The sequence below is a fragment of the Cajanus cajan genome, chromosome 8 (genome assembly GCF_000230855.2).
Source record: "Cajanus cajan strain Asha chromosome 8, NIPB_CcT2T_4, whole genome shotgun sequence".
Lineage (NCBI taxonomy): Eukaryota > Viridiplantae > Streptophyta > Magnoliopsida > Fabales > Fabaceae > Cajanus > Cajanus cajan.
In genome coordinates, this window is record NC_138524.1 from 8,639,013 (window position 1) to 8,659,996 (window position 20,984).

Genomic DNA, 20,984 nt, shown 5'->3' on the forward strand with positions numbered 1-20,984 from the left:
TGTGAGAATAAAACTAAATCAGTTTTCCTTAATTAGGTCCGGTAAAGGGACAAGAGGCGAGCAATTAATGGAAACATGGGCAAGATTGGAATCTCATCACTCTCCATCGATTAACATCTCTAACTCTAATCGTTGCCGATAATCCAACCAACATGGGATTAGAATTCAATTCATAAAATCACATTTAATTTGTTTAGGATTTAATAATGTGCTTACTCAGTTAAGAATAACTTATACGAAATCTATTATTAAATAAATAAAAATGGGCAAATTTTTGTTATTAAATTGTAATTCAAATACTTGAAAGAAAATTGTGTTGCCTCAGTGTTTCTACCCAGTTTTAATAAGATTGTCAGGATTGCTTCTGGTAAGGGATATCGTAGTTTCGACCAAAAATTGTAATCCACATATATTTTCAAAATTCTTAATTAAGAATGAAGTCAATAAATTTTTTTTTAATTAAATCGTTATAAATGATTGTATAGTGTATTTTTTTTTCTTTCAAATTTAATATGTTAATAAAGGGTGATGTACACTAGTTTTGCTGAAACTCAATTTTTGGGTGGGTTTTGATTTTGTCCAGGGCAATGAACCAGTTTCCGTGTGGGATGAAACTAAGCCCATAATGAGTATGGACCTGAAAAAATTAATATCTTTACACCATGCTTTTGTGGGTACCTTTTTGAATTAAGAATGTAAAAATTGAAATAAGGATTATTTTGTGCGGTTTATTGTGAAGCCAAGTTAATGCCATAGAAATTGGTTTTAAAAGTTTGATTGCTCAATACTTGAATGGTAGTTAGTCGCTCTGAATTTATTGCCCTTTCACTTTCATTAATCATCGGCATTATACACTCTATGTGTTATGTTCCGTTAATCAACTATTATGTTTGTTGTTTACTTGTTTATTATACATATCACTGGACAACTCAACATAACATGTCTCACAAGTTTATTATATTTGACATCTTACAACTTTAAATAAGAAACCACTTTCAACTTTAAAACAAATTAAGATTTTTACAAGTTTATTATACTTGATCATTATACATCAACATAAACTAACATACTATGAACTAGATTCAATCATCATCAACCTTCATGTAAGCAAGCAACATACAACAATACATTTCTTATATTCATTCAATCCAACTTATGCTCGATGCGATTCTCCCATGTTTGACATCAATGAAACAAAGAACCTTTGGATTAATCATGTCAAACATCAATCCTTCCATACCTAGTGACAATGAAATAGAGAGTCATTGCCTTACTCATGCTTGATGTCATTAAGATATAGAGCCTCTGATATGTTCATGCCAACACCCCTTATCCCACACCCAACATGACAAAGTCAGAGAGTCCCTAACTAACTCACACCTAGTGCTATTTATTTCGTGCCTTATGTTAGTGAGACAAAGAGCCTCTAACTTGCATCATGCTTGACATCATGAAATTGTGCTCAACATGAAGGTGATTTCCACACCCTTGAGATCCATATCTCTCAACCAAATTAACCAATATCTTAGGCCAATTCAACATGCAATTAGTAAATCAACATATAGACATGCAAAACAACTTAGAATAAAAAAGATATTCCACATGTAACAGTTACACGATCTAGGATCATCAGTTTTACTTCAAAACATTCACAACAACCAATAACCTAAGATAAAGATACTCCACTTCTCAATTCAATCAACACAACCACAATTGGGTGGAATCCAAACAATAACTAACACATACAACACATCAAGAATCAATTTATAAATTTCCCTTACCTCGAATCTTCCTAGAAAAAAAGGGAGATAAAGGAAAAACGGTGAAGAACAAGATTCTTGAACTCTCATTGTACGATAACTCTAGCATTTGATTCTCAACTTATTCTAAGCTTTGAATCAACTTCTACTACACCAACTATAAATTAAGGGAAGACAATAGATTTTTTGTTGGAATTGAATCAAAGATCGTACTCTATTGGTTCCAAAGCATCTAGGATTCTAGAGTTATGAACTTATGAAGTTTATTTTTCAGAATATGTCTCATATACCTTAACCCTCTTCGGACCAACTCTTACGCATTTAAGTTATATCTTCGATCTATAACTTAAGATTAGAGTTATCTCAATTCTAACTCCCACTCCATAAAGGTTAAAAACAGCAAAATAATATAAAATATTTTTTATCACATATATTACAAATATACATAATTGAAAAAAAATGATGTTAGAGTTATTGAATACAAAGTTAATGTATTTAATGCTTTCAAATAAAATATGTTCAACAATTTTTATTGTATTAATTAATAGGAGGTCATTATTTAATACAAAATATTAAATGTTAATAAATATATTAAAAATATCATGTCAAAAATTAAAAAAATCAATGTTATATTTTTATAATATTATATTAATATTGTACATTAAAATTCTAATATTTTCTTGTTTATAAATTTATCTTTGTTGTTGAATTACGATAATTATATTATTATAGAAGTAAAATAATATTAAGTAATGGCGAATTGAATATCTTTGTGTCATGCTAAAAATATAATGTTTTGTATACTTTATTATTAACATCTTAAATGTATCATTATAAGTATAACTCATTTTAAATCGATCATCATAAATTATTAAAAAATGGTTGAAATTATTTTAAGGATTAACTTTCTAAAAGTTACTAATTTTTTCTTGATAAACTAAGTTTACAAATAATTTTTTCATATATTAATTGATGAAAATAAATGATAAGATTAAAATAAATTAAAATTTAATATCAATGTTATAACATGGATCGATGAACGTTTATATATTGTAGCTTTTTCTTATGAATTCTTTTGTCATTGAAGAATTTAACTACTTTTATTAAGTGTATTTATATTTCTTTATTATTTATATAATTTATTTATGTATAATATATACTTTTAAAAAAATTTACATTAATATCGTATTCAGTATCCGCACTCGTACCTAGTACTAATATCATATCTGTATTCACACAACGTGTGATTTATGCAACAAATATAACCATTGGGTTATAAATTGATATTATATTTAATAATTAACGATTGACATTATAAATGCATGAAAATGAAGCTAAAAAAAGAAAATGAGATGTGAAAGGGGGTATTATTAAATTAGCTATGGTTACCACTCGAAAACCGAACCCATTATTTAATAGTATAATATTTATTTAATTAAACTCGTAGAGACAAAACAAAATTCCTCGTGACCGGACAACATTTACATGACATTGCTTTCTTTTTGCATCGCCATTAGGGTTTGCACTTTGCAGGTCCCTTCTTCTCCTCGCACGTGTGATTCATGCGTTTTCTCAATTCCCTTTCAGTAATCTCACCGTTCGTGCGACGTGGTATGATTATCTTGTTTCTCCCTTTAATGTGCTCTGCACTATTCATGCGCTTTTCGGGTTTCTTGTTTTTGTGAATTAGGAATTTGGTGGAACTGGGATGCTCGATTTGGGGGATTTTGTTTTCAGGAAAAATAATATTAATGAGTTATGTAATGTGTGCTGTGTGCTCTGTTTTTTGCTTCATGGGTGGGACGGTTTGGTTTTCTTTTGATTATGTGGGAAATAGAAGGAAACGTGGGAGCTGCATCTTGGTTTATGATTCTTGGTAGTGTGATTGCTAATGAAGTAACGTTTTGGGGGGAAAAATGCTGTTTTAAATTATAGGCTTAGCTGAGTAATTTGTTATTGTTTTATAAGGAGGGTTTGCTATTTTCATGTGCTCTTGTAGTTTGTTTGTTGGTTAGCATGAAGTATCTTGCCTGTGTTTTTAATTGAGTGCATCGGATCCTCTCCTTTTTTTTTCCACCTTTTGAGTGGATTGTGGTTGAATTGAATCTGGATAACTCCATCTGCGTTGGCATTGGTTCCCTGCATGGTTTCGACTTGTTTAGTTGTGGAGCAAGGTGCTTCATCAGACTGTTATTTGCAAATGGTCAGTTTTCGTTGTTGGTGAGAATTCTAATGCTAGCGTCATTCAGCCAAATGCCTATTTAAAGGGTAAAATTGCAGTGAAGCCTTTAGTATATGCCATTGTTAAAGAGTTTAGCTTTTCTGAATTTTCCTTTGCTGGATTGAAGTGATATCTAAAATTATATGAAAGTTTGGGTTTGGCATTTAATTAATATACTTTTGGTATTATTTCAGCTGAAAATGATAATATATTGTGGGTTACATTCACTAAAATTGTAACTAGGGATTCAGTTCATTCACTGAGGAGTATGTTGTGAGTAAATGTGTCGTATATTATAGCTGCATCAAATTCCACTCAATGTGTATAAGTGTATTAATAGACTGAGGAAAGGTGGAGTTTGTACGAGTGTGTCAGAAAATATGTATTCCCTGCATTGAAATAATTGCGTGCTGCCTTAAAATTTTTGCAAGCATTGGACACTGTAAGTTTTTGCATTACTATGATATATCTTTCCTTGATTTAAAGTGTTATGAGTTTCTTATGAGCTGATCCTCATTTTAATTTCTATACTTTGGTCTTTGGTCTAAGTTACAGACAAGCTAATAAATCAGTAATATTTTGAAATATTTTTGGATGATTAAAAGCAGTGGAGATCAGCAGCCTCTAATTTAGCACCTGAAGTAGTGCCATTAATAAATTATTTTTCTCATGTGTACATGAGTATCATAAATTTCTTTAACCTTTGGGAGGGATAGTTATTTGAGGTGGGGTTGACCAATGGTCAGGCATATGACGATTTATGTTAAGATTCAATTCTAAAGGATATTACAAAGATGCGAACATGGAACTTGTTTTTGGTTGATGATTACAAGTACAGATGTACATGATATGATATAGAGACAAGTTCATAATAATGCACTTTACCACTTGGCTAATTCTCATTCCGAATGCTGTAGTGCTGATCCAGTTTGGCATGTCCGTGACCTAATCTCTTGTTTCTTTAATATCATTGACATAGTGAAATGAGCCCTAGGGAAAATTTTACTGGTCAGGTCCTTATTACATAGTTGAACATGCAATCCATTTTGGGAGAATGGAGCTTGCCTGACCTTATAGTCTTTAATACACAATAAGGACATTAAGAAGGGTGGTCAGTCAGTCTAGAAGATTTATGCTAGGATATAATTATGGATCATGAACTTAACCTGCATTCACTTTGTACTGTGTTAAGAGTTAAGACCAATGAAAACAGTAGTTCAGTTTACCGTTAGGATTGCAATTACCGAATGACTTAATTTGATCTGTTGTCCATAAAATACTGATAGTCCATCTTGATAATTATCTTACCCCTTGCACAAATGCACTGTTTTAGTAAAGCACAAGCATTCTCCCCTGCACACATGCCCTCTGACACACATGTGAGAACAAATAATTCATTTTGTTGTATGAGTTAGTACTAATTTGGTTGCAGATTTAGTATGTGTGTGTATGTAGAGTGTATTTTTGCTTATGTTGCCTCCATAGATTGAAAAATAAACTCACATCAAGCTACTCTTTCTTCAGGTATATTGGAATTTCACTTGGATTCTAATTGATGCATTCACACCGTTAGCAGTTGGTCCCCAATTCCAAGATGAGCAATTCTCACTCTGCAAATCATGCAAGTGGTTCATTCTTTATAATTTCATCAATTACTTGTCAGTAGTAGCCTAGTTGGTCTGAAAGATACAATCTACCTGCAGGATGAAGCAACTGTGGTGGGATTTGAAGTTCCAAAATCCCCTGATTCCAGTTACAATAATGTCTACCCTGGAAATGAAGATGAGGCAAGGGATCCACCTGTGGTCCCCTCACATCTGCAACACACTTTGCTCAATTATCCTGCAAGTAGAGACACTGCAGGAACGCTCCCATTGCCTCAGAATGTGATTCTAAATCATCTTTACATCGAGAATAGAGAGCCTCCAAGATCTGTGGTGGCTTTGGGATTCACTCATCGTTTCCGTTCTAAATATGTTACAGTCGTGCTTTACAAACCAGTTCAAAGAAGGGGAAATACAAGCATTTAATGTGCATATTAAAAACCTTGATCACCGATGGTTTGTAATGATTTATTGTAGACTCCATAATCCAATTATTGGATATGATATTTTAATGAACTTTAGATTGTTTCTGGAATTCTGGTGACAGCTGTACTTTTATATGTAAATTTGTTTTAACGTTGTGTCTACAGGTTATAAACATTTTGAGTTTTGGGTGGTGGTTAAATGGATAGGATGGTAATGTGGGGATTTAGAATGACTCAGACACTTGCATTACATACTTAAAAAGAATGGCAAGTAATAAGGTTTTTTTTTTTAAAAACTATCTTTTTTATGTAATAAATATTTTATTAATAGAAAGCTATTGTTTTGAAATGTTTAGTTATTACAAATTGCTTAACATCGGATTTCAATCTATAAAATCCGAAATGCTAATTTTTGCAAAAGTTTTTTTAATCATATTCAAAAATTAATAACTTATAAAAGCAAATCGAAATGCATTTCTGCGAAAATAAAAGGTAAATCAAATTTTGTTTAAGAAAATTGATATTTAAATGGGCATCGTTTGTGTGAGTGCTGTCTCATTATCCATGTGCTAATTGCTTCTATTTTAATTTTTGGTATTTTTAAAGTACCTCGGAATTAGGATAACTAGATAAGAATTTAAAGGCTAATATATCTAAATCATTTCCCTTCCATTAAATTGCTATTAAATGTGCTATATATAAATTTTTTTAATTGATAGTGCTTTGATTTCATGTACAACTTTAACCCAACTTACTATTTTTATTTAAATACGTCCCTTTATTAATTGTTTTTAACCAAACTTGTATTTCGTACAGTTAAACATAATGCTAGGATGATATACAGAAAGAAAACTGAGATACCGTGTACTTCTTTATATAATCAACAAGTATTATTGTTGAACTATACAATTAAAATTAAATTGGTACATGATTGAAGTGAAATAATTAAACATACATCATTTAATTTAAGTGTGTAAATTGAAGGCCATGTGCTTTCACTTTAATAAAAAAAATTCTTTTAGTCTCTTTCTTATCTTGAAAATAGTAGCAAACCAAATTCGCAGACAAAAGAAAATTGGAGAGGCCAAATTGGTAAAATGACAATAGTAAAAAGACAAAAGTGTAATTAAGTACAGTAAAAATAAAGTCTCGGATTTAAAATACAAGAACTAGGGATGCTTACGTAGCTATTTTATCAAAATTCTAAAGAAGGGTCCACATGAGTTTCTCTTAGATTATTTCTCATAATCATTTACATTTAATTTATTCTCTACGTATTTCTGGCCGTAGAAAAAGGAAGAAAGTACACAAGTATCTGCATAAACATTCTTGTCGATCCTTGTAATAAGGTTGATAAATACAAGTTCTTATAAAATTGAAAAGGTCTTGTAATGTACGGTGAGTTTACAAGTTCTTGTGAGTATATTTTTAATATTTATAAGTGGCCCTTATTTTAATTTAGTCGTCACATGAATAACATGATATTTTAGTTGAGTCTGGAATATTGTTATAAGTCTGTTTATTATATTCTTTTTTGTGAGACATCTATAAGAGTTATGACTTAAAAAATGCAATAACGATAGTGATTAAAAAAATTATGTTAAACTAAAAACACTAAAAAAATTAAAATAAATAAATATAAGGACAAAATATTTATTTTATAATAATTATAAAGACTAATAAAATAAAATAAATAAAATTATAGCTACTAATTATTTTTAACCATAACAAAAATCGAACCGGAAATAAAAATATAGTATACTCTAGTGAAAACCTAATAATATAAAAAGTTGTACGGAAAAGTTATAGGCTAATTAATTTAGTGTAGGAAGGTAGGTAATAATGGTCTTGAATAATGGAAAGAACCCTAGGATCTCCTTAAAGGGTGGGTTATGTATTGTACGGTATATATAAAGAGTTAATCATTTATATATTGTCAGTATAAAATTTTTTATATTGATAATTAGTTAGAACGGTTAATAGTATTTTTTTTATTTTAATTTAATAAATAAGTAGATAAAAATGTACTATTAACGACTCTAATTAACTGTTAGTGTCACTATAAAAAAAAATTTATATTGACAATGTATAAGTGATTAACTCATATATCAATGCTTTCTTTTCTGTCCCCATTAATCATACTACATTCATTTCACTACAAAATAGAAATTGAAATGAGTGTATATTTAAAAGAATTTGAAGGGATGATTTTTGGTAAATGTGAAAGCCACTTTTATATTATATATGTTAATATTATTGTTTGACTTGCAACTTGCTTTGCTTTGGCAGGCCCAAATAAGGGCCCAGACCCAAAGTTGTTAGCAAAGGAGCAACAACTTTTGCTCTACAACTTGCCAACTATCTGGATTACATCACTTAAGTTCTGTTTTTTAATATGAATTAACAAATTTCGTCAAATGTTGTCACACACTTGGAAGCACAAGTGCAAATAATGTATCAATATAATAAGTAAATAACTCCATGTGTCGTGTCACTATCTTAAAAAATTAATCTTACTTTTATTATTATTATTATTAATTTGCTTCCATTACTAAGTTCTAACAAATTGCATGGATTTTTCTATAATATTATGTAATTATTGAATTTGACTTTTCTAAAATAAGGAATTTATTTTATAGAAAACAAATTAAAAGTTATATAAGTTTAAGAACCACTATTGGATAAGTTTATCTGATTGCTCCAAATCCTGTTCTCGTTTTTCATTTCTTAGTGAATTGTGATAGTAGTTAGTCGTGAGAAAATAACATCCTCAAAACACAGCATTTAAATTTTTCGTTGCTTTATGTTAGAGCTAATTAAAATAATTGAGTTAAAAAATTGTATATGGGAGTGAGATAAAAGCAACACGCTAGAATGATAAGGTTTTAATTAATGTTCCCGGTAATTATTAATAATCAATTCATCTTTTATATATATATATAGGAGGGTTCAAACGACACCGATGTAACTTTTACTAAGTGTTACATCACTCAATAATTATATATTAATTTTGAATTTTGAAAATCTAACCGTTAGATTGAAAGTTCATATCTCTTAGATCATATATGTCAAATTTTGTTAAATTTGAACCACAACTTGAAGGTAAACAATGTGTTCATATTTTAGTAATTTTGAAATGAATATATTACGTCAATTTTGTTTTATGAGAATGAAGTATCAAATAATCTTGGGTTAATATAAAATTTTGTATATATGATCTAAGAGATATGAACTTTCAATCTAACGGTTGGATTTTCAAAATTCAAAATTAATATATAATTATTGAGTGGTATAACACTTAGTAAAAGTTACACCAGTGTCGTTTGAACCCTCCTCATATATATATATAAGAATTACAAAAGGGTTCGAATTCAAGGGTGGACCTATGTGTTGTACTAAGGGGTCATACCCGTTGAATTTTTTTTTTTAATTTCTAAAATTGTTAAGTTTTATTATTTATTTAGGATTTTTAAGAAGTAAAATATTATTTTACTTAATTTTCTTCCACTCAAAATTTTCTCTATCCTATACTACTTGTAAATAATTCGGGATCCCATACCTTTCTCATTAGCTCAATTAACAAAGACTTTTAACAATTATAATTCTTATTTTTTTAAGTACATTTAATGTGTCACACAAGTTACACATATCAAGACTTTTGAGATTTATTCAATTTTTTCGTGTTTTTTACTTTTTAAATATTTTTTTATTTATTATAATAATAGAATTTATTATTGTTATTTTATAATTGTTGCATTACAAAATTTAAGGTACACACTCCTGCATCACTCAAAGTTTTTTATTTTATCTTATTTCCCCCTAATTATATACTAAAAAATATATAAATAATAAAAAAGACAAATCCAAAAATTAAAAAATTTTATTATATAATTTTTTCTACAGAAATTTTGTTATATTATTTAATCAAGTTTATATATAGTTTTTTTTTATTTTATAAATTTGTTAACATATATATTTTTTTATGCATTTTTTAAAGAAAAAAATATAAAAGTCAAATATTTAATAAATGAGGAGGGTTCAAATGATATCGGTGTAACTTTTACTAAGTGTTACACCGCTCAATAACTTTATATTAAATATGAATTTTGTAAATATAACCGCTAAATTGAAAGTTTTTTACTCTTAGATTATATATACAAAATTTTATATTAATTCAAGATGATTTGATACTTCATTCTTATAAAATAAAATTGACGTAATATATTTATTTCAAAATATACTAAAATATGAACACTTTGATTACCCTCAAGTTGTTGTTCAATTTTAACAAAATTTAATATACACATATAAAGTGATATAAATTTAACATATAATTTTTTTGTTATGTATTTCTTTATACAAAATAAAAATAAAGATAATTTTAAATAAGATGGAAATTGAAATTTAAAGTAGGATATGAATTTATTGAAAAGTATAAAATATATTAACATGAATATTTTTTATAAAAAAAATAGTAAAAATTGGATTATGTGGTTCAATTAGTGATTTATCGATTCAACCATTGACCTACTGATCAAGTACTCTAACTGATTTGATGACCGGTCCAATTTTTAAAACTATGCTTCAACAACCACCTAATTATGGGTCCAATCAAATTTAATGAGACATATGATCAATATTTTTAATTTATATAAAAAATGAATAATACTTATTAATCATGTATTATACACGGAATGATTAGTTAAGAAGACAGTGATGCACCTTCAATTGGGAGTCTTGGATATGGACATATTCTACCTATCAAACTAAATGGATAAGTTCCCTTCTCCAATTCGACTCTATGTGAATGACAATCCTAAGAATGAAATTCAACAGGTAAACATGAAGTTGTTCATTGGTTAAGAAACACCAAAAAATTATATATTATACAGAGATGTTCTGCTTCCTATTACTATGGTGATGTGTATTTTTTTAAACTGCAACAATTACAAGATTGAGGTATATCTATTTTTTTTCTATGTAGTAAAAACAAATTAAAATACCTTTTTAATGAACTTAACAACTATAATTGTGTGGGTGAGGGTCACATGCCACCTTTTGAAAGGTTTTCTTAGTGAGAGTGATGGTAGAGTCACCATTGCGAGATATAGATAAATCTCTAAATGAAATTCACGAACAAGATACCCGTGCAATACCATATTGCACACCATTTAATAGAACTCAAAATGAGCATCTATATTATTTGTGTTATGTTCCAATTCCAAAGCTTGACTAAGAGAGATATATATGACTCAAGATAATCATGTCTATTTTCCTCGGACAAAAGTTCATTGCATTAGGCATAAAGTTCAAACTTAGAAAATTCCTTGTATCGAAAAAAAATAATGTCTTGTCCCATTAAAATTATTTTTTTTAACTTTTTCATATATTTTGATTCTTTATTTAAATTTTAAATTATTGAAGAATCGTTGAAAGTTTTATTATAATTTAAAATTTAATTAAATATATTTATTTAATTACTTTTTTGTTACAATATTTTAGTTATTTATTTATCTTTTTAAAATATGTTAAGGTTTTAATATTTTTAATTAATTTTATTAATAGTTTTTAAGGATTAAGTCCGTTATGGCTTATTAGTTTGACCATGTCATTATAATGCTCAAATGTTACTATTTGGTTAGTTGTTAGACATTGTATGTTCTGTTTTGGACGTTGATAGGCTTGTGGTGTGCAATACTGTGTAGTCTATAAATGTTTGCTTTGGAAAAAGATATAACAAACTATGAAATACTATTTGTTCACCTTTGAAATTATTTTTGTAATAAAATTGTTTTCTTCTTTTTTAGCGATATTTTTTTACGAAGATCTTTCGTCGCATATAATTAATCTAATTGGTTGTCGTATATATCTTGGGAGATAATCATATTATAATTAATCTACCAATGTAATGAGAACATTTTTTCTTTAAAAATAATGCTTAGTGTACTTCAACTCAAATTTTCCTAAACTCTTATCTTATTTATTTTAGTCTTTATTAATTTAATTTATCATTTGTTAATATTGATTGATGTTCATCAATGTTCATCTTGAAGTAATTAATAAATAGTATATCTTTTATTTTTTATTTTCATGGTTCTAACATAAATTACTCAATCTTATAAAATTGACTTATAAAATGATGATTACATCTTATTTACATATTATAATGACTATATTACTAGTCAATATGAGATCTTTAATATCCCTCAAGTTAAGGACAAGACTAGACATACATCTAATAGTAGGTGATACGATTAGCTTAACAACAATTATTAGAATAAATTTTAATATCATCTCAAGAAAACAAATTTTAAGTTTAACTTAATCTTACAAAATAAAAAATTTTATTCACTTATAACTTGGTCAAATCCTAACCTGTGTTTCACCGTGCTTTATTTCATTGTCTTTACTCACATACTTCTAGCTAGACATAATATTTTTTAAGTAATAAATTACAAAAAGTAGTTATATCTTATTAGTATAAATAATATTTTTCTTTAAGTCATCATCAAATTTAGACTCCTCTTATACATACATATCTCCATATTAATATGATATTATTTAATTTGAACCTAAATTATAATAAATTTACTTTTAGTTATCATCCAAAATTTTTCATACATATCAATAAAGACATTTTGTGTATTTATAAACTCGTATCAATTCTTTCAATGTAAGTTTGATTGTATTCCAACACCTTATAATTAATGACAGATATATGTAACTAAGCATCTGAATCATATGTGAACCTTTGAGATATACCACGGGCTCTTTGTCATATATATGTATATATATGCGGCGAAATGGATTGCGTGAAATTAATGAAGGCAGCCATTGGGAATCTGATTGGCTCTAATTAGCGAATTGTCAACGACATCCCCACTATAAATACAGCACACTCCTTGTTGAAAATTCACAACTTCACCAAGCTCTTTCTCTTTAATTTCCTTACTCAACACATAATAAGTCGAAATGGGTGATATTGAGGGATCTCCAGGAAGCTCCATGCATGGAGTAACAGGAAGGGAACAAACCTTCGTAGCCTCAGTGGCTTCCCCTACGGTCCCTACAGACACCACAGCAAATTTCGCTCTACCAGTGGACTCTGAGCACAAAGCCAAGGTCTTCAAACTCTTCTCCCTCGCCAACCCTCACATGAGAACCTTCCACTTGTCATGGATATCCTTCTTCACATGCTTTGTCTCGACCTTCGCAGCAGCCCCTCTTGTCCCCATCATTCGCGACAACCTCAACCTCACCAAAGCCGACATAGGCAACGCCGGCGTGGCCTCCGTCTCCGGCAGCATCTTCTCCAGGCTCACAATGGGTGCAGTCTGTGACCTTCTCGGCCCTCGCTATGGCTGCGCCTTCCTCATCATGCTTTCTGCGCCCACCGTGTTCTGCATGTCGTTTGTGAACGATGCTGCAGGCTACATAGCGGTGAGGTTCATGATAGGGTTCTCCTTGGCCACCTTTGTGTCGTGCCAGTACTGGATGAGCACCATGTTCAATAGTAAGATCATAGGGCTTGTGAATGGGACTGCTGCAGGGTGGGGGAACATGGGTGGTGGGGCCACTCAGCTCATAATGCCTTTGGTCTATGAGTTGATCAAGAGAGCTGGGGCTACACCCTTCACTGCATGGAGGATTGCCTTCTTTGTACCTGCTTGGTTGCATGTCATCATGGGGATCTTGGTCCTAACCCTAGGCCAGGATTTGCCTGATGGCAACCTTGGTGCCTTGCAGAAGAAGGGTGATGTTGCCAAAGATAAATTCTCCAAGGTTAGCCTCCTTAATTCTTCTGTGTTTGAGGGCACAATGAATGTCTTAAATTTCTTGAGATGTAAATGATTTGTGAAAATGTTTTCAATGATGTTTTTAGTTCCCAAAACAATTAATTTTTTTATTTTGTCAATGATTTTTAAAATATTAGTTTTAATTCTTATATTATTTTAAATCAATATTAAAATTTGGGTCTCTCTATAGGAAAAAGTGTTAGCTTTAGATGTTATAGGAACAGAAGCTATTGATTTAAAAAATTTAGAATAAAAACCCAATTTTAGAAAAATGTCAACGCTAAAAATACCATTATTCATATTAACAATTATATTTATTACATTTTTTTATTTTATTCCCTTTTTTAAGTAGTTATAGAAAAAATAATAATATTGTTCTCATTATTTTTTTTCGGTAAATATTTACAAATTGGAGATTGAATGAAAATAATGTGATATTTTTAGTATCTATTATTAAAATAGAAAATGAAAACACAAGAAATTTTTCCTTTGTTTTCCAGGACCATCAAAAATTAAATCAGGCAAAGTTTTGGAAGAAAACAAAATAAAGCAATTATTAACTCATTCACTCATTTGGTTTCATTTTGTGTACAGGTGTTATGGTATGCCATAACAAATTACAGGACATGGATTTTTGCCCTCCTCTATGGATACTCTATGGGAGTTGAATTAACCACCGACAATGTCATTGCTGAGTATTTCTATGACAGGTAGTTCAGTTCATGATTAACAAACTTAATGGCCTCAAAGTTTAATTTTACGTACATAATCATATAACATCGCACTTGCAAAGAAATTGATAAGCATGTTAGTGATGTAAATAATCCATCACTTTTAACTAATTTTCATCACAGAACCTAGTCAGTTACTTTAAAGTCTTCCTCTCAATCACGTTTTTTTTTTTATCCATAAGTATTGAATCCAAATTTTCTTTGGGAAACTGAGTCCTGTTCTATTTATACCAAGGATTTTGGCTATAATGAACAATATAACTAATCAGTTAACTGATATAAAACAGGTTCAATCTGAATCTACACACTGCTGGAATCATTGCTGCTTCATTTGGAATGGCAAATCTGCTGGCTCGCCCCTTCGGTGGATACACTTCAGATGTTGCAGCCAGATTGTTCGGCATGAGGGGCAGGCTATGGACTTTGTGGATCCTCCAAACCTTAGGAGGTGTTTTCTGCATATGGCTTGGACGTGCCAACTCACTTCCCATTGCAGTCTTGGCCATGATCCTCTTCTCCATCGGTGCTCAAGCTGCATGTGGTGCAACTTTTGGCATCATTCCTTTCATCTCAAGGCGTTCTCTGGGGATCATATCAGGCCTAACTGGTGCAGGTGGAAACTTTGGGTCTGGCTTGACCCAGTTGATCTTTTTTTCAACCTCGAAGTTCTCCACAGCAACAGGTATCTCCCTCATGGGTGTCATGATCGTGTGTTGCACTCTTCCTGTCACTCTTGTTCACTTCCCTCAGTGGGGTAGCATGTTCCTCCCTCCTTCGAAAGATGTCAACAAGTCCACTGAGGAATACTACTACACCTCTGAGTGGAATGAGGAAGAGAAGCAAAAGGGCTTGCACCAGAATAGTCTCAAGTTTGCTGAGAATAGCCGTTCTGAGAGAGGTAAGCGTGTGGCCTCAGCCCCTACACCACCAAACACAACTCCATCCCATGTCTAGCTTCAACACTTTAAGAAGTGAAGAATTCTCCACAAAAGTCAAGTTTTAAGGCTATGCATGACTATAAGGTATAACTACTGCTGTAGAAAATACCACCAATAATGAGGCACAACCTAATGGAATCTCAGATTGAATAAGTTACTTTTCTTTTAACAAAAAAACGTTGAAAGATAATGATTCTTGCACTTTAGAATTTTGGTGTAGTTTAATGTACACCAATTCCTATACTTAAGTAGGATTTGGTTTATACGTGGTTAATATATGCAAGAATCAATTATGATTATCGAAAAAAAATAGGATGTAAAAGAATAATAATGTATTGTGTTTTGAATTTTGGCGTGCAATTGATATATATATATATATATATATATATATATACACTCATCTTATGATGTGTACGTATTGAATATTCTGGCTTGTTCGGCGTGGACAATAGAGAACAAAATGCAGATTCAGGATGGGGAGTTGTTAGCTGGTGATTATGTCATAATTCATTACGAATACGTCAACGCAGATCTCGATGGTGGGTATTCTAGTTTAAGTTGATGACGTTTGATTAGTAGAATGGAATCAGTAATTAAATTGATATACTAATTCCTCAACTCAATTATTGTAGATTTGTTTAAGATAAGTTGCATAGTCTGACAAACACAATGTGATGCCAATAATATATATAACATTAATTAATAAACTTTTGACTTGGGTTCCGTGTGAACTGCAAAATGTTGCATACGTTGCATTGCACGTTTTGCAAATTTTATTTCTGCTTAGATGGGTTACATGCTTACGTCTGCTATAGAAAAAGAATGGTAACCACTAACTGTCGTATGCTGTATGCTACTTCCTGTTTCAATCAATTCCATGTTCTTTGGATGGCAAATACTAACTTTAGTATTTGACAATGTGAAGAGCGAGACAAACTACAAGTATGATATATGTTTGTGAGCCATTGTCTGTTTTTGGGTACGCAGATAAATTATTATACTTTTTCATTCCAATAGAGAAGACAAACGCAACAAGCACAGCATAAGCTAACAAATTGAAACAACTGTACTCAAATAAGAATGCTCACAAATTTCATTCCTCTATTTACTAATTTTATTGGAATAATTCGGTTATGTACATAAAACTGAAGCTTTCGTCACATCAAAATCTTAGGATGAATGAATGTGGAATAACTTAGATTTTACTTTTTGTTACCGAAATATAATACCTTGAGGTGCTAAAATTCATTTAAGAGACAAACATCTTCCAACTTGCTATTTTATGCACACAGATATGAGGATTAAATATATTTAAAGGGTATGGTTATATGGCGACTATATATCATGTATGTAAATAACTTAGATTCTTGGGCAGGCTTTAGGTTCAATTTATTGAAATAAAATTTGAGTCATTTTAGCTTTATTTAATGGTTCTGATTTTCTGACTATGAGAATGTTAAAATAATCGACCGTAGGAAATTTGGATCCCAGGACAGAGTAAGGCGTCAGTTTCCTATAATTTTGGTGCGTAAGTTTTGAATAGTATACTGTTCTATTCTGTTATTTGCATCCATTCTTGTTATGTACTTGTAGATTTCCATATACGTACTATGCTGTGTTATCTTTAATTATGTAATTATTTGTGGTCTATGCTCAGTTGTTTATTATTTGATAACCCAAAGGGAAAAATCTCAGAAATATCAAGAAAAATAAACATAAGAACATAAATGAGAACTCATCTTCAATATTTTTATAAGGAAAAGATACTTGCAAAAAACATGGTACTGCATAATCTGAATTCTTAAAAAAGTTATATGGGATCAGGGTGTTATGCAAATAGCAATACTCTTTTCACAAATATTGTTGACCGTAAATAAAATTCAAATCCTATTGTATCTAGAACCTACATGATCCGTTTAAACTCAACACCTTTTTAGTTCCGGAAATGCTACAAAAGTATGCTATACTCAGCCATTGAAATTCATATACACAAAATATTTGCTTCATGCAGAGTAGGTCAAGGAAAACAAGTGATGTAAATCACTCATCAGCTTGAGTTCATTATGTTGCCTCATTCTAAACAGTGATTTCAACAAGAGCATGTGTAATGCTGATGAACTTTCTTTGAACTGTGTAGACAACATGTAGTGCTAAACTAGTAACTTAACTTCCCAGTGCCACCACAGGTTGAACAGGATCGACCAGAAGAGCACTTTGTACAATAGCTCCACTTCTTTGGAAGCCTGGTATAAATAATTGAGTTGAATGGCTAAACTCAAAAATTAAGGATTTGTTTGCATAAACTTCTCTAAAAACATTTTTAGGAGAAATTTTTTATAAAAAAAAACTAAAATAAGTTTCTCAGTAAGTTAAAACTTATTTATGTATGTTAATTTTTTTTTTTTTGAAGAAACTAATATAGAAGAACTTTTATAAATTAGTTTATGTATAAACTAATTTTAATTTATAAAGAAAATTATTTCATTTTTTCTTATTCTTTTCTCCTAAAAGTACATTTAGAAAAGTTTATCCAAACATATCCTAGATATTAAAGGAAAATACATATGAGAAAATCATACCCGGCCGTGAATCGAGTTGCCATATTCTTAGCTTGAACTCTTGCCTTCTCAGCACTTTCATCAGAACGTTTCCTAAGAACAAATCCTTCACCTTTGCATTCAGAACATATACCAGAACCTCCACAATCTTCACAGGCTTTGAATTGAATCTTTAATTTCAAGAGAAGAACTTAATTTAGATAAACAGTTAGAATTTCAGTACATAAACACAATTTAATCACTGTTCTTTTTTTCTTGCCCAATTCTGGCAATAATGGCATCAATGAATGATCTATGCTATCTTAAAAAAATGAAGTGAGAAGCATAAACCAACTTGGAGAATGCAATTACCAAGTTGTCAAATGACATGAAAGATCAACATTATTAATTTTTAATTGTTCCAAGAACTTTCTTTAGTAAAACAGAATTAGTACTTGAACAATAGAAGCATTCCAAAGATTATCATGTTCTTGCTTGGAAAAAGCAAGCTGGTTTTGTTAGTTACTGACCTGTGTTGACTCAGACGTTTTGGATCTCTTTACAAGAAGAGTAGCTGCTGCTCCAACAACAGTTACAGCAACTGCCATTGAAGCTGCAGTCTCAGCCAGTGCAGAGGAAACTGTGGATATTCTCCTTCTTTGCAATTGTAACTTCACATCTATTCAAGGAATCAAGTGATGAGACTAGCAAATACAACTTTCCCTTTCTATTTTACATCATCAACACCCAGATAGCCATAAAGCATCACAAGCATAAAATTACAAAGATCTTTTAAATTTCTGTAATATTAATTATTAACAGTCAATGCCATCAGAAAAGGAAATGGGCCTACAACAAATTTAGCACAGTGAGTGTCTTGATGATCATTACAAGCAAGCCTTTTCAAGTAAACATAGTAGTTTCCAATTGAAACTCAATGTTGTGTTTTTCTAACATGTATTAAGTTGTGTTTATTCTTGTTTTTCTATCTTAATAGTTGAGACCAAACTCTAAATTCCCTTAACAGTTGGCACAAATATTCGTGTTGATATGAAAATGGTGAACGTGAACTACACCAACCCACAAAGAATTGGAACGGTGGTTCCACCGAACAGAATAACCGCTAAGTAAAAACACACCCTTCAACCCACACCAAAATTAACTAACTACTTGGTATATGAAATTTCATATAAATAAATAAATGAGCAAGTACGAGAAGCCAGGGTTGATGAGAAATAATTTTAGATTTTAGAAGCATAATAATAGTATCTATTTAATTTGCGAAAATAAGAAGAAAAAAATCTTACTAGTGTGAGTCTGAGAGAAGCAGGGAAGTGATACAGTTACAGCAAGATCCATTTAGATAACTGTCCTCTTCTGTCCACTCTATTTCATTCCTTATCGTCTTCCCTTCTTCCCTTTCTAAAATTATTTTCCAAAATATTAATGTTTTCTGATTATTGTTGATAGCAAAATATGTCTAGTATTTTTTTTTTATCACTTTCCATTTCGTTATTCATCTCGTTCTATTTTTTTCTCCCTCTGGTTTTTTTTATTTATAATTTTAATCTTTCAAAATGATAAATTTAATTATAATTGAAAATTAATAAATACTTTTAAATTTTGGAATATATATTAAATTTATGATACATAATTTAAATTATTATATAAAATTATTTTAAAATTGAATAGATATGTGATAAAAAAAATATGGATAAAAATAAAATAAGAATAATTGAAAACTTAAAAAAAATTTAAGTTTAATACATCATTTCATACATGAACTTTTTAAGATTTTTTAATTAGATCTTTAAGCTGCAAAAATTTCTAATTAAGTCCTTCAATTTTTTATTTATTTTGTAATTAAGTTCTTATAATGTGGAATTTGTGCAAAAAAAATTTGGCAAGAACTTTTTTTTTTCCTTGCTAAAGTATCTTTTAGTTTATTGAACTAAAGTTAATTTAACTTGCAGTAATATAATTGTCACTAATTTAACGATTTTTTTACACATGAAAAATATTAAATACAAATTTTTTACTAAATAAATTGCTCCATAATTAACGTGTCTTACCAGCCCATCGCGTTAGACCTCGCAATAATTAAGATGAGAAAGTGAAATTTCTACGAAACATGGGAGAGAAAGTGAAAAATAAACTCTGTACATTAAATTTCTACGAAACATGCGACACAAGTTGTGTGTTTAATTAACTTTATTGTAAAGAATGTGTATATACGAGTATAGGTGAATAAATTTACAATATTAACTTGTTTTCAGCCTCATAAAAATTCCTTATGGGGTTAATTTCTTTAAACTTTCATGTGTGGATAAAAACCATCACTACAACAAAATTGGCATATAGTGATACACACCCTACAGTGACATTATATATGTTACTAAAAATTATTTTTACTCACACAATAACTACAATATATGTTAGTATATTATTAAAAAAATATGGGTATAGATTATAGTGACATACAAAATATGTTGTTAAATCTCATCCAAAATCAACACTAAAATTGTGTGTAACTATATGTCAAATAGACATATACATATACATATATATATTGTACCTATAGTGACACTTTTTGTATGTCACTATATGTAACATTTGTTGTAGTGAAATGAGGAAGGTAAAATAAGTAAACTAAATCATTAATTAAGAGATTATTTGTTAAAAATTTAATGCATGTAAGATTTATTGTGTATTATGTATGTACATATAAAATTAATTATTTTTATTAATAACTTAAATTAAACAATGAAAAGAACTACTGTAACGTAGCAAGTTGTTTCAGAAGGCCCAAAAGCCCAATATGGGTGATTTAGTAACCCAGAACGGGTCGTTCCCAAACTGGAACGGACCGTTCCAAACTATTAAATTGACTTGTAAAACGTAGTTGAGAACGGGCCGTTCCAAATCCCAAAATGGGGCGTTCTGGAGGGAGAACGGGTCGTTCTGGATGGAGA

The 20,984-nt window shown here is 30.2% G+C and overlaps 3 protein-coding genes across 4 annotated transcripts; 2 read left to right on the forward strand and 1 right to left on the reverse strand.

The window, feature by feature from the left end:
- Window positions 1–3,200: 3,200 nt before the first annotated feature.
- LOC109798309 (5'-AMP-activated protein kinase beta-2 subunit protein) lies at window positions 3,201–6,210 on the forward strand. Of its 2 annotated transcripts, XM_029271356.2 has the most exons (4): window positions 3,201–3,371; window positions 3,923–4,028; window positions 5,506–5,602; window positions 5,685–6,210. In XM_029271356.2, exons 3-4 carry the CDS (start codon window positions 5,576–5,578, stop codon window positions 6,009–6,011), a joined length of 354 nt encoding a protein of 117 aa, XP_029127189.1. In that variant the 5' UTR covers window positions 3,201–3,371; window positions 3,923–4,028; window positions 5,506–5,575; the 3' UTR covers window positions 6,012–6,210. The 2 variants fall into 2 exon arrangements, with proteins under 2 accessions (XP_029127189.1, XP_020214118.1); XM_020358529.3 differs by lacking the exon at window positions 3,923–4,028 and having other exon boundaries at window positions 3,202–3,371.
- A 6,707-nt stretch (window positions 6,211–12,917) lies between these two features.
- Window positions 12,918–15,865, forward strand: LOC109798308 (high affinity nitrate transporter 2.4). Its single transcript, XM_020358528.3, has 3 exons — window positions 12,918–13,792; window positions 14,401–14,516; window positions 14,825–15,865. The coding sequence occupies exons 1-3, from the start codon at window positions 12,983–12,985 to the stop codon at window positions 15,489–15,491; spliced, it is 1,593 nt and encodes a 530-aa protein (XP_020214117.1). The 5' UTR covers window positions 12,918–12,982; the 3' UTR covers window positions 15,492–15,865.
- A 1,334-nt stretch (window positions 15,866–17,199) lies between these two features.
- Window positions 17,200–19,479, reverse strand: LOC109798971 (uncharacterized). Its single transcript, XM_020359426.3, has 4 exons — window positions 19,320–19,479; window positions 18,543–18,691; window positions 18,055–18,203; window positions 17,200–17,718 (listed from the first exon to the last, which is right to left on the reverse strand). The coding sequence occupies exons 1-4, from the start codon at window positions 19,369–19,371 to the stop codon at window positions 17,631–17,633; spliced, it is 438 nt and encodes a 145-aa protein (XP_020215015.1). The 5' UTR covers window positions 19,372–19,479; the 3' UTR covers window positions 17,200–17,630.
- Window positions 19,480–20,984: the final 1,505 nt, after the last annotated feature.

Coding starts and splice junctions, on each gene's coding strand:
- LOC109798309 (XM_029271356.2), top strand. CDS start 5,576: ATGAGCAATTCTCACTCTGCAAATCAT. Junction 5,603..5,684: donor ATTCTCACTCTGCAAATCAT/GCAAGTGGTTCA, acceptor ATCTACCTGCAG/GATGAAGCAACTGTGGTGGG.
- LOC109798308 (XM_020358528.3), top strand. CDS start 12,983: ATGGGTGATATTGAGGGATCTCCAGGAAGCTCCATGCATGGAGTAACA. Junction 13,793..14,400: donor CCAAAGATAAATTCTCCAAG/GTTAGCCTCCTT, acceptor TTTTGTGTACAG/GTGTTATGGTATGCCATAAC. Junction 14,517..14,824: donor GCTGAGTATTTCTATGACAG/GTAGTTCAGTTC, acceptor GATATAAAACAG/GTTCAATCTGAATCTACACA.
- LOC109798971 (XM_020359426.3), bottom strand. CDS start 19,371: ATGGATCTTGCTGTAACTGTATCACTTCCCTGCTTCTCTCAGACTCAC. Junction 18,692..19,319: donor CTTCTCTCAGACTCACACTA/GTAAGATTTTTT, acceptor TTCCTTGAATAG/ATGTGAAGTTACAATTGCAA. Junction 17,719..18,054: donor GCAACTCGATTCACGGCCGG/GTATGATTTTCT, acceptor TATTTATACCAG/GCTTCCAAAGAAGTGGAGCT.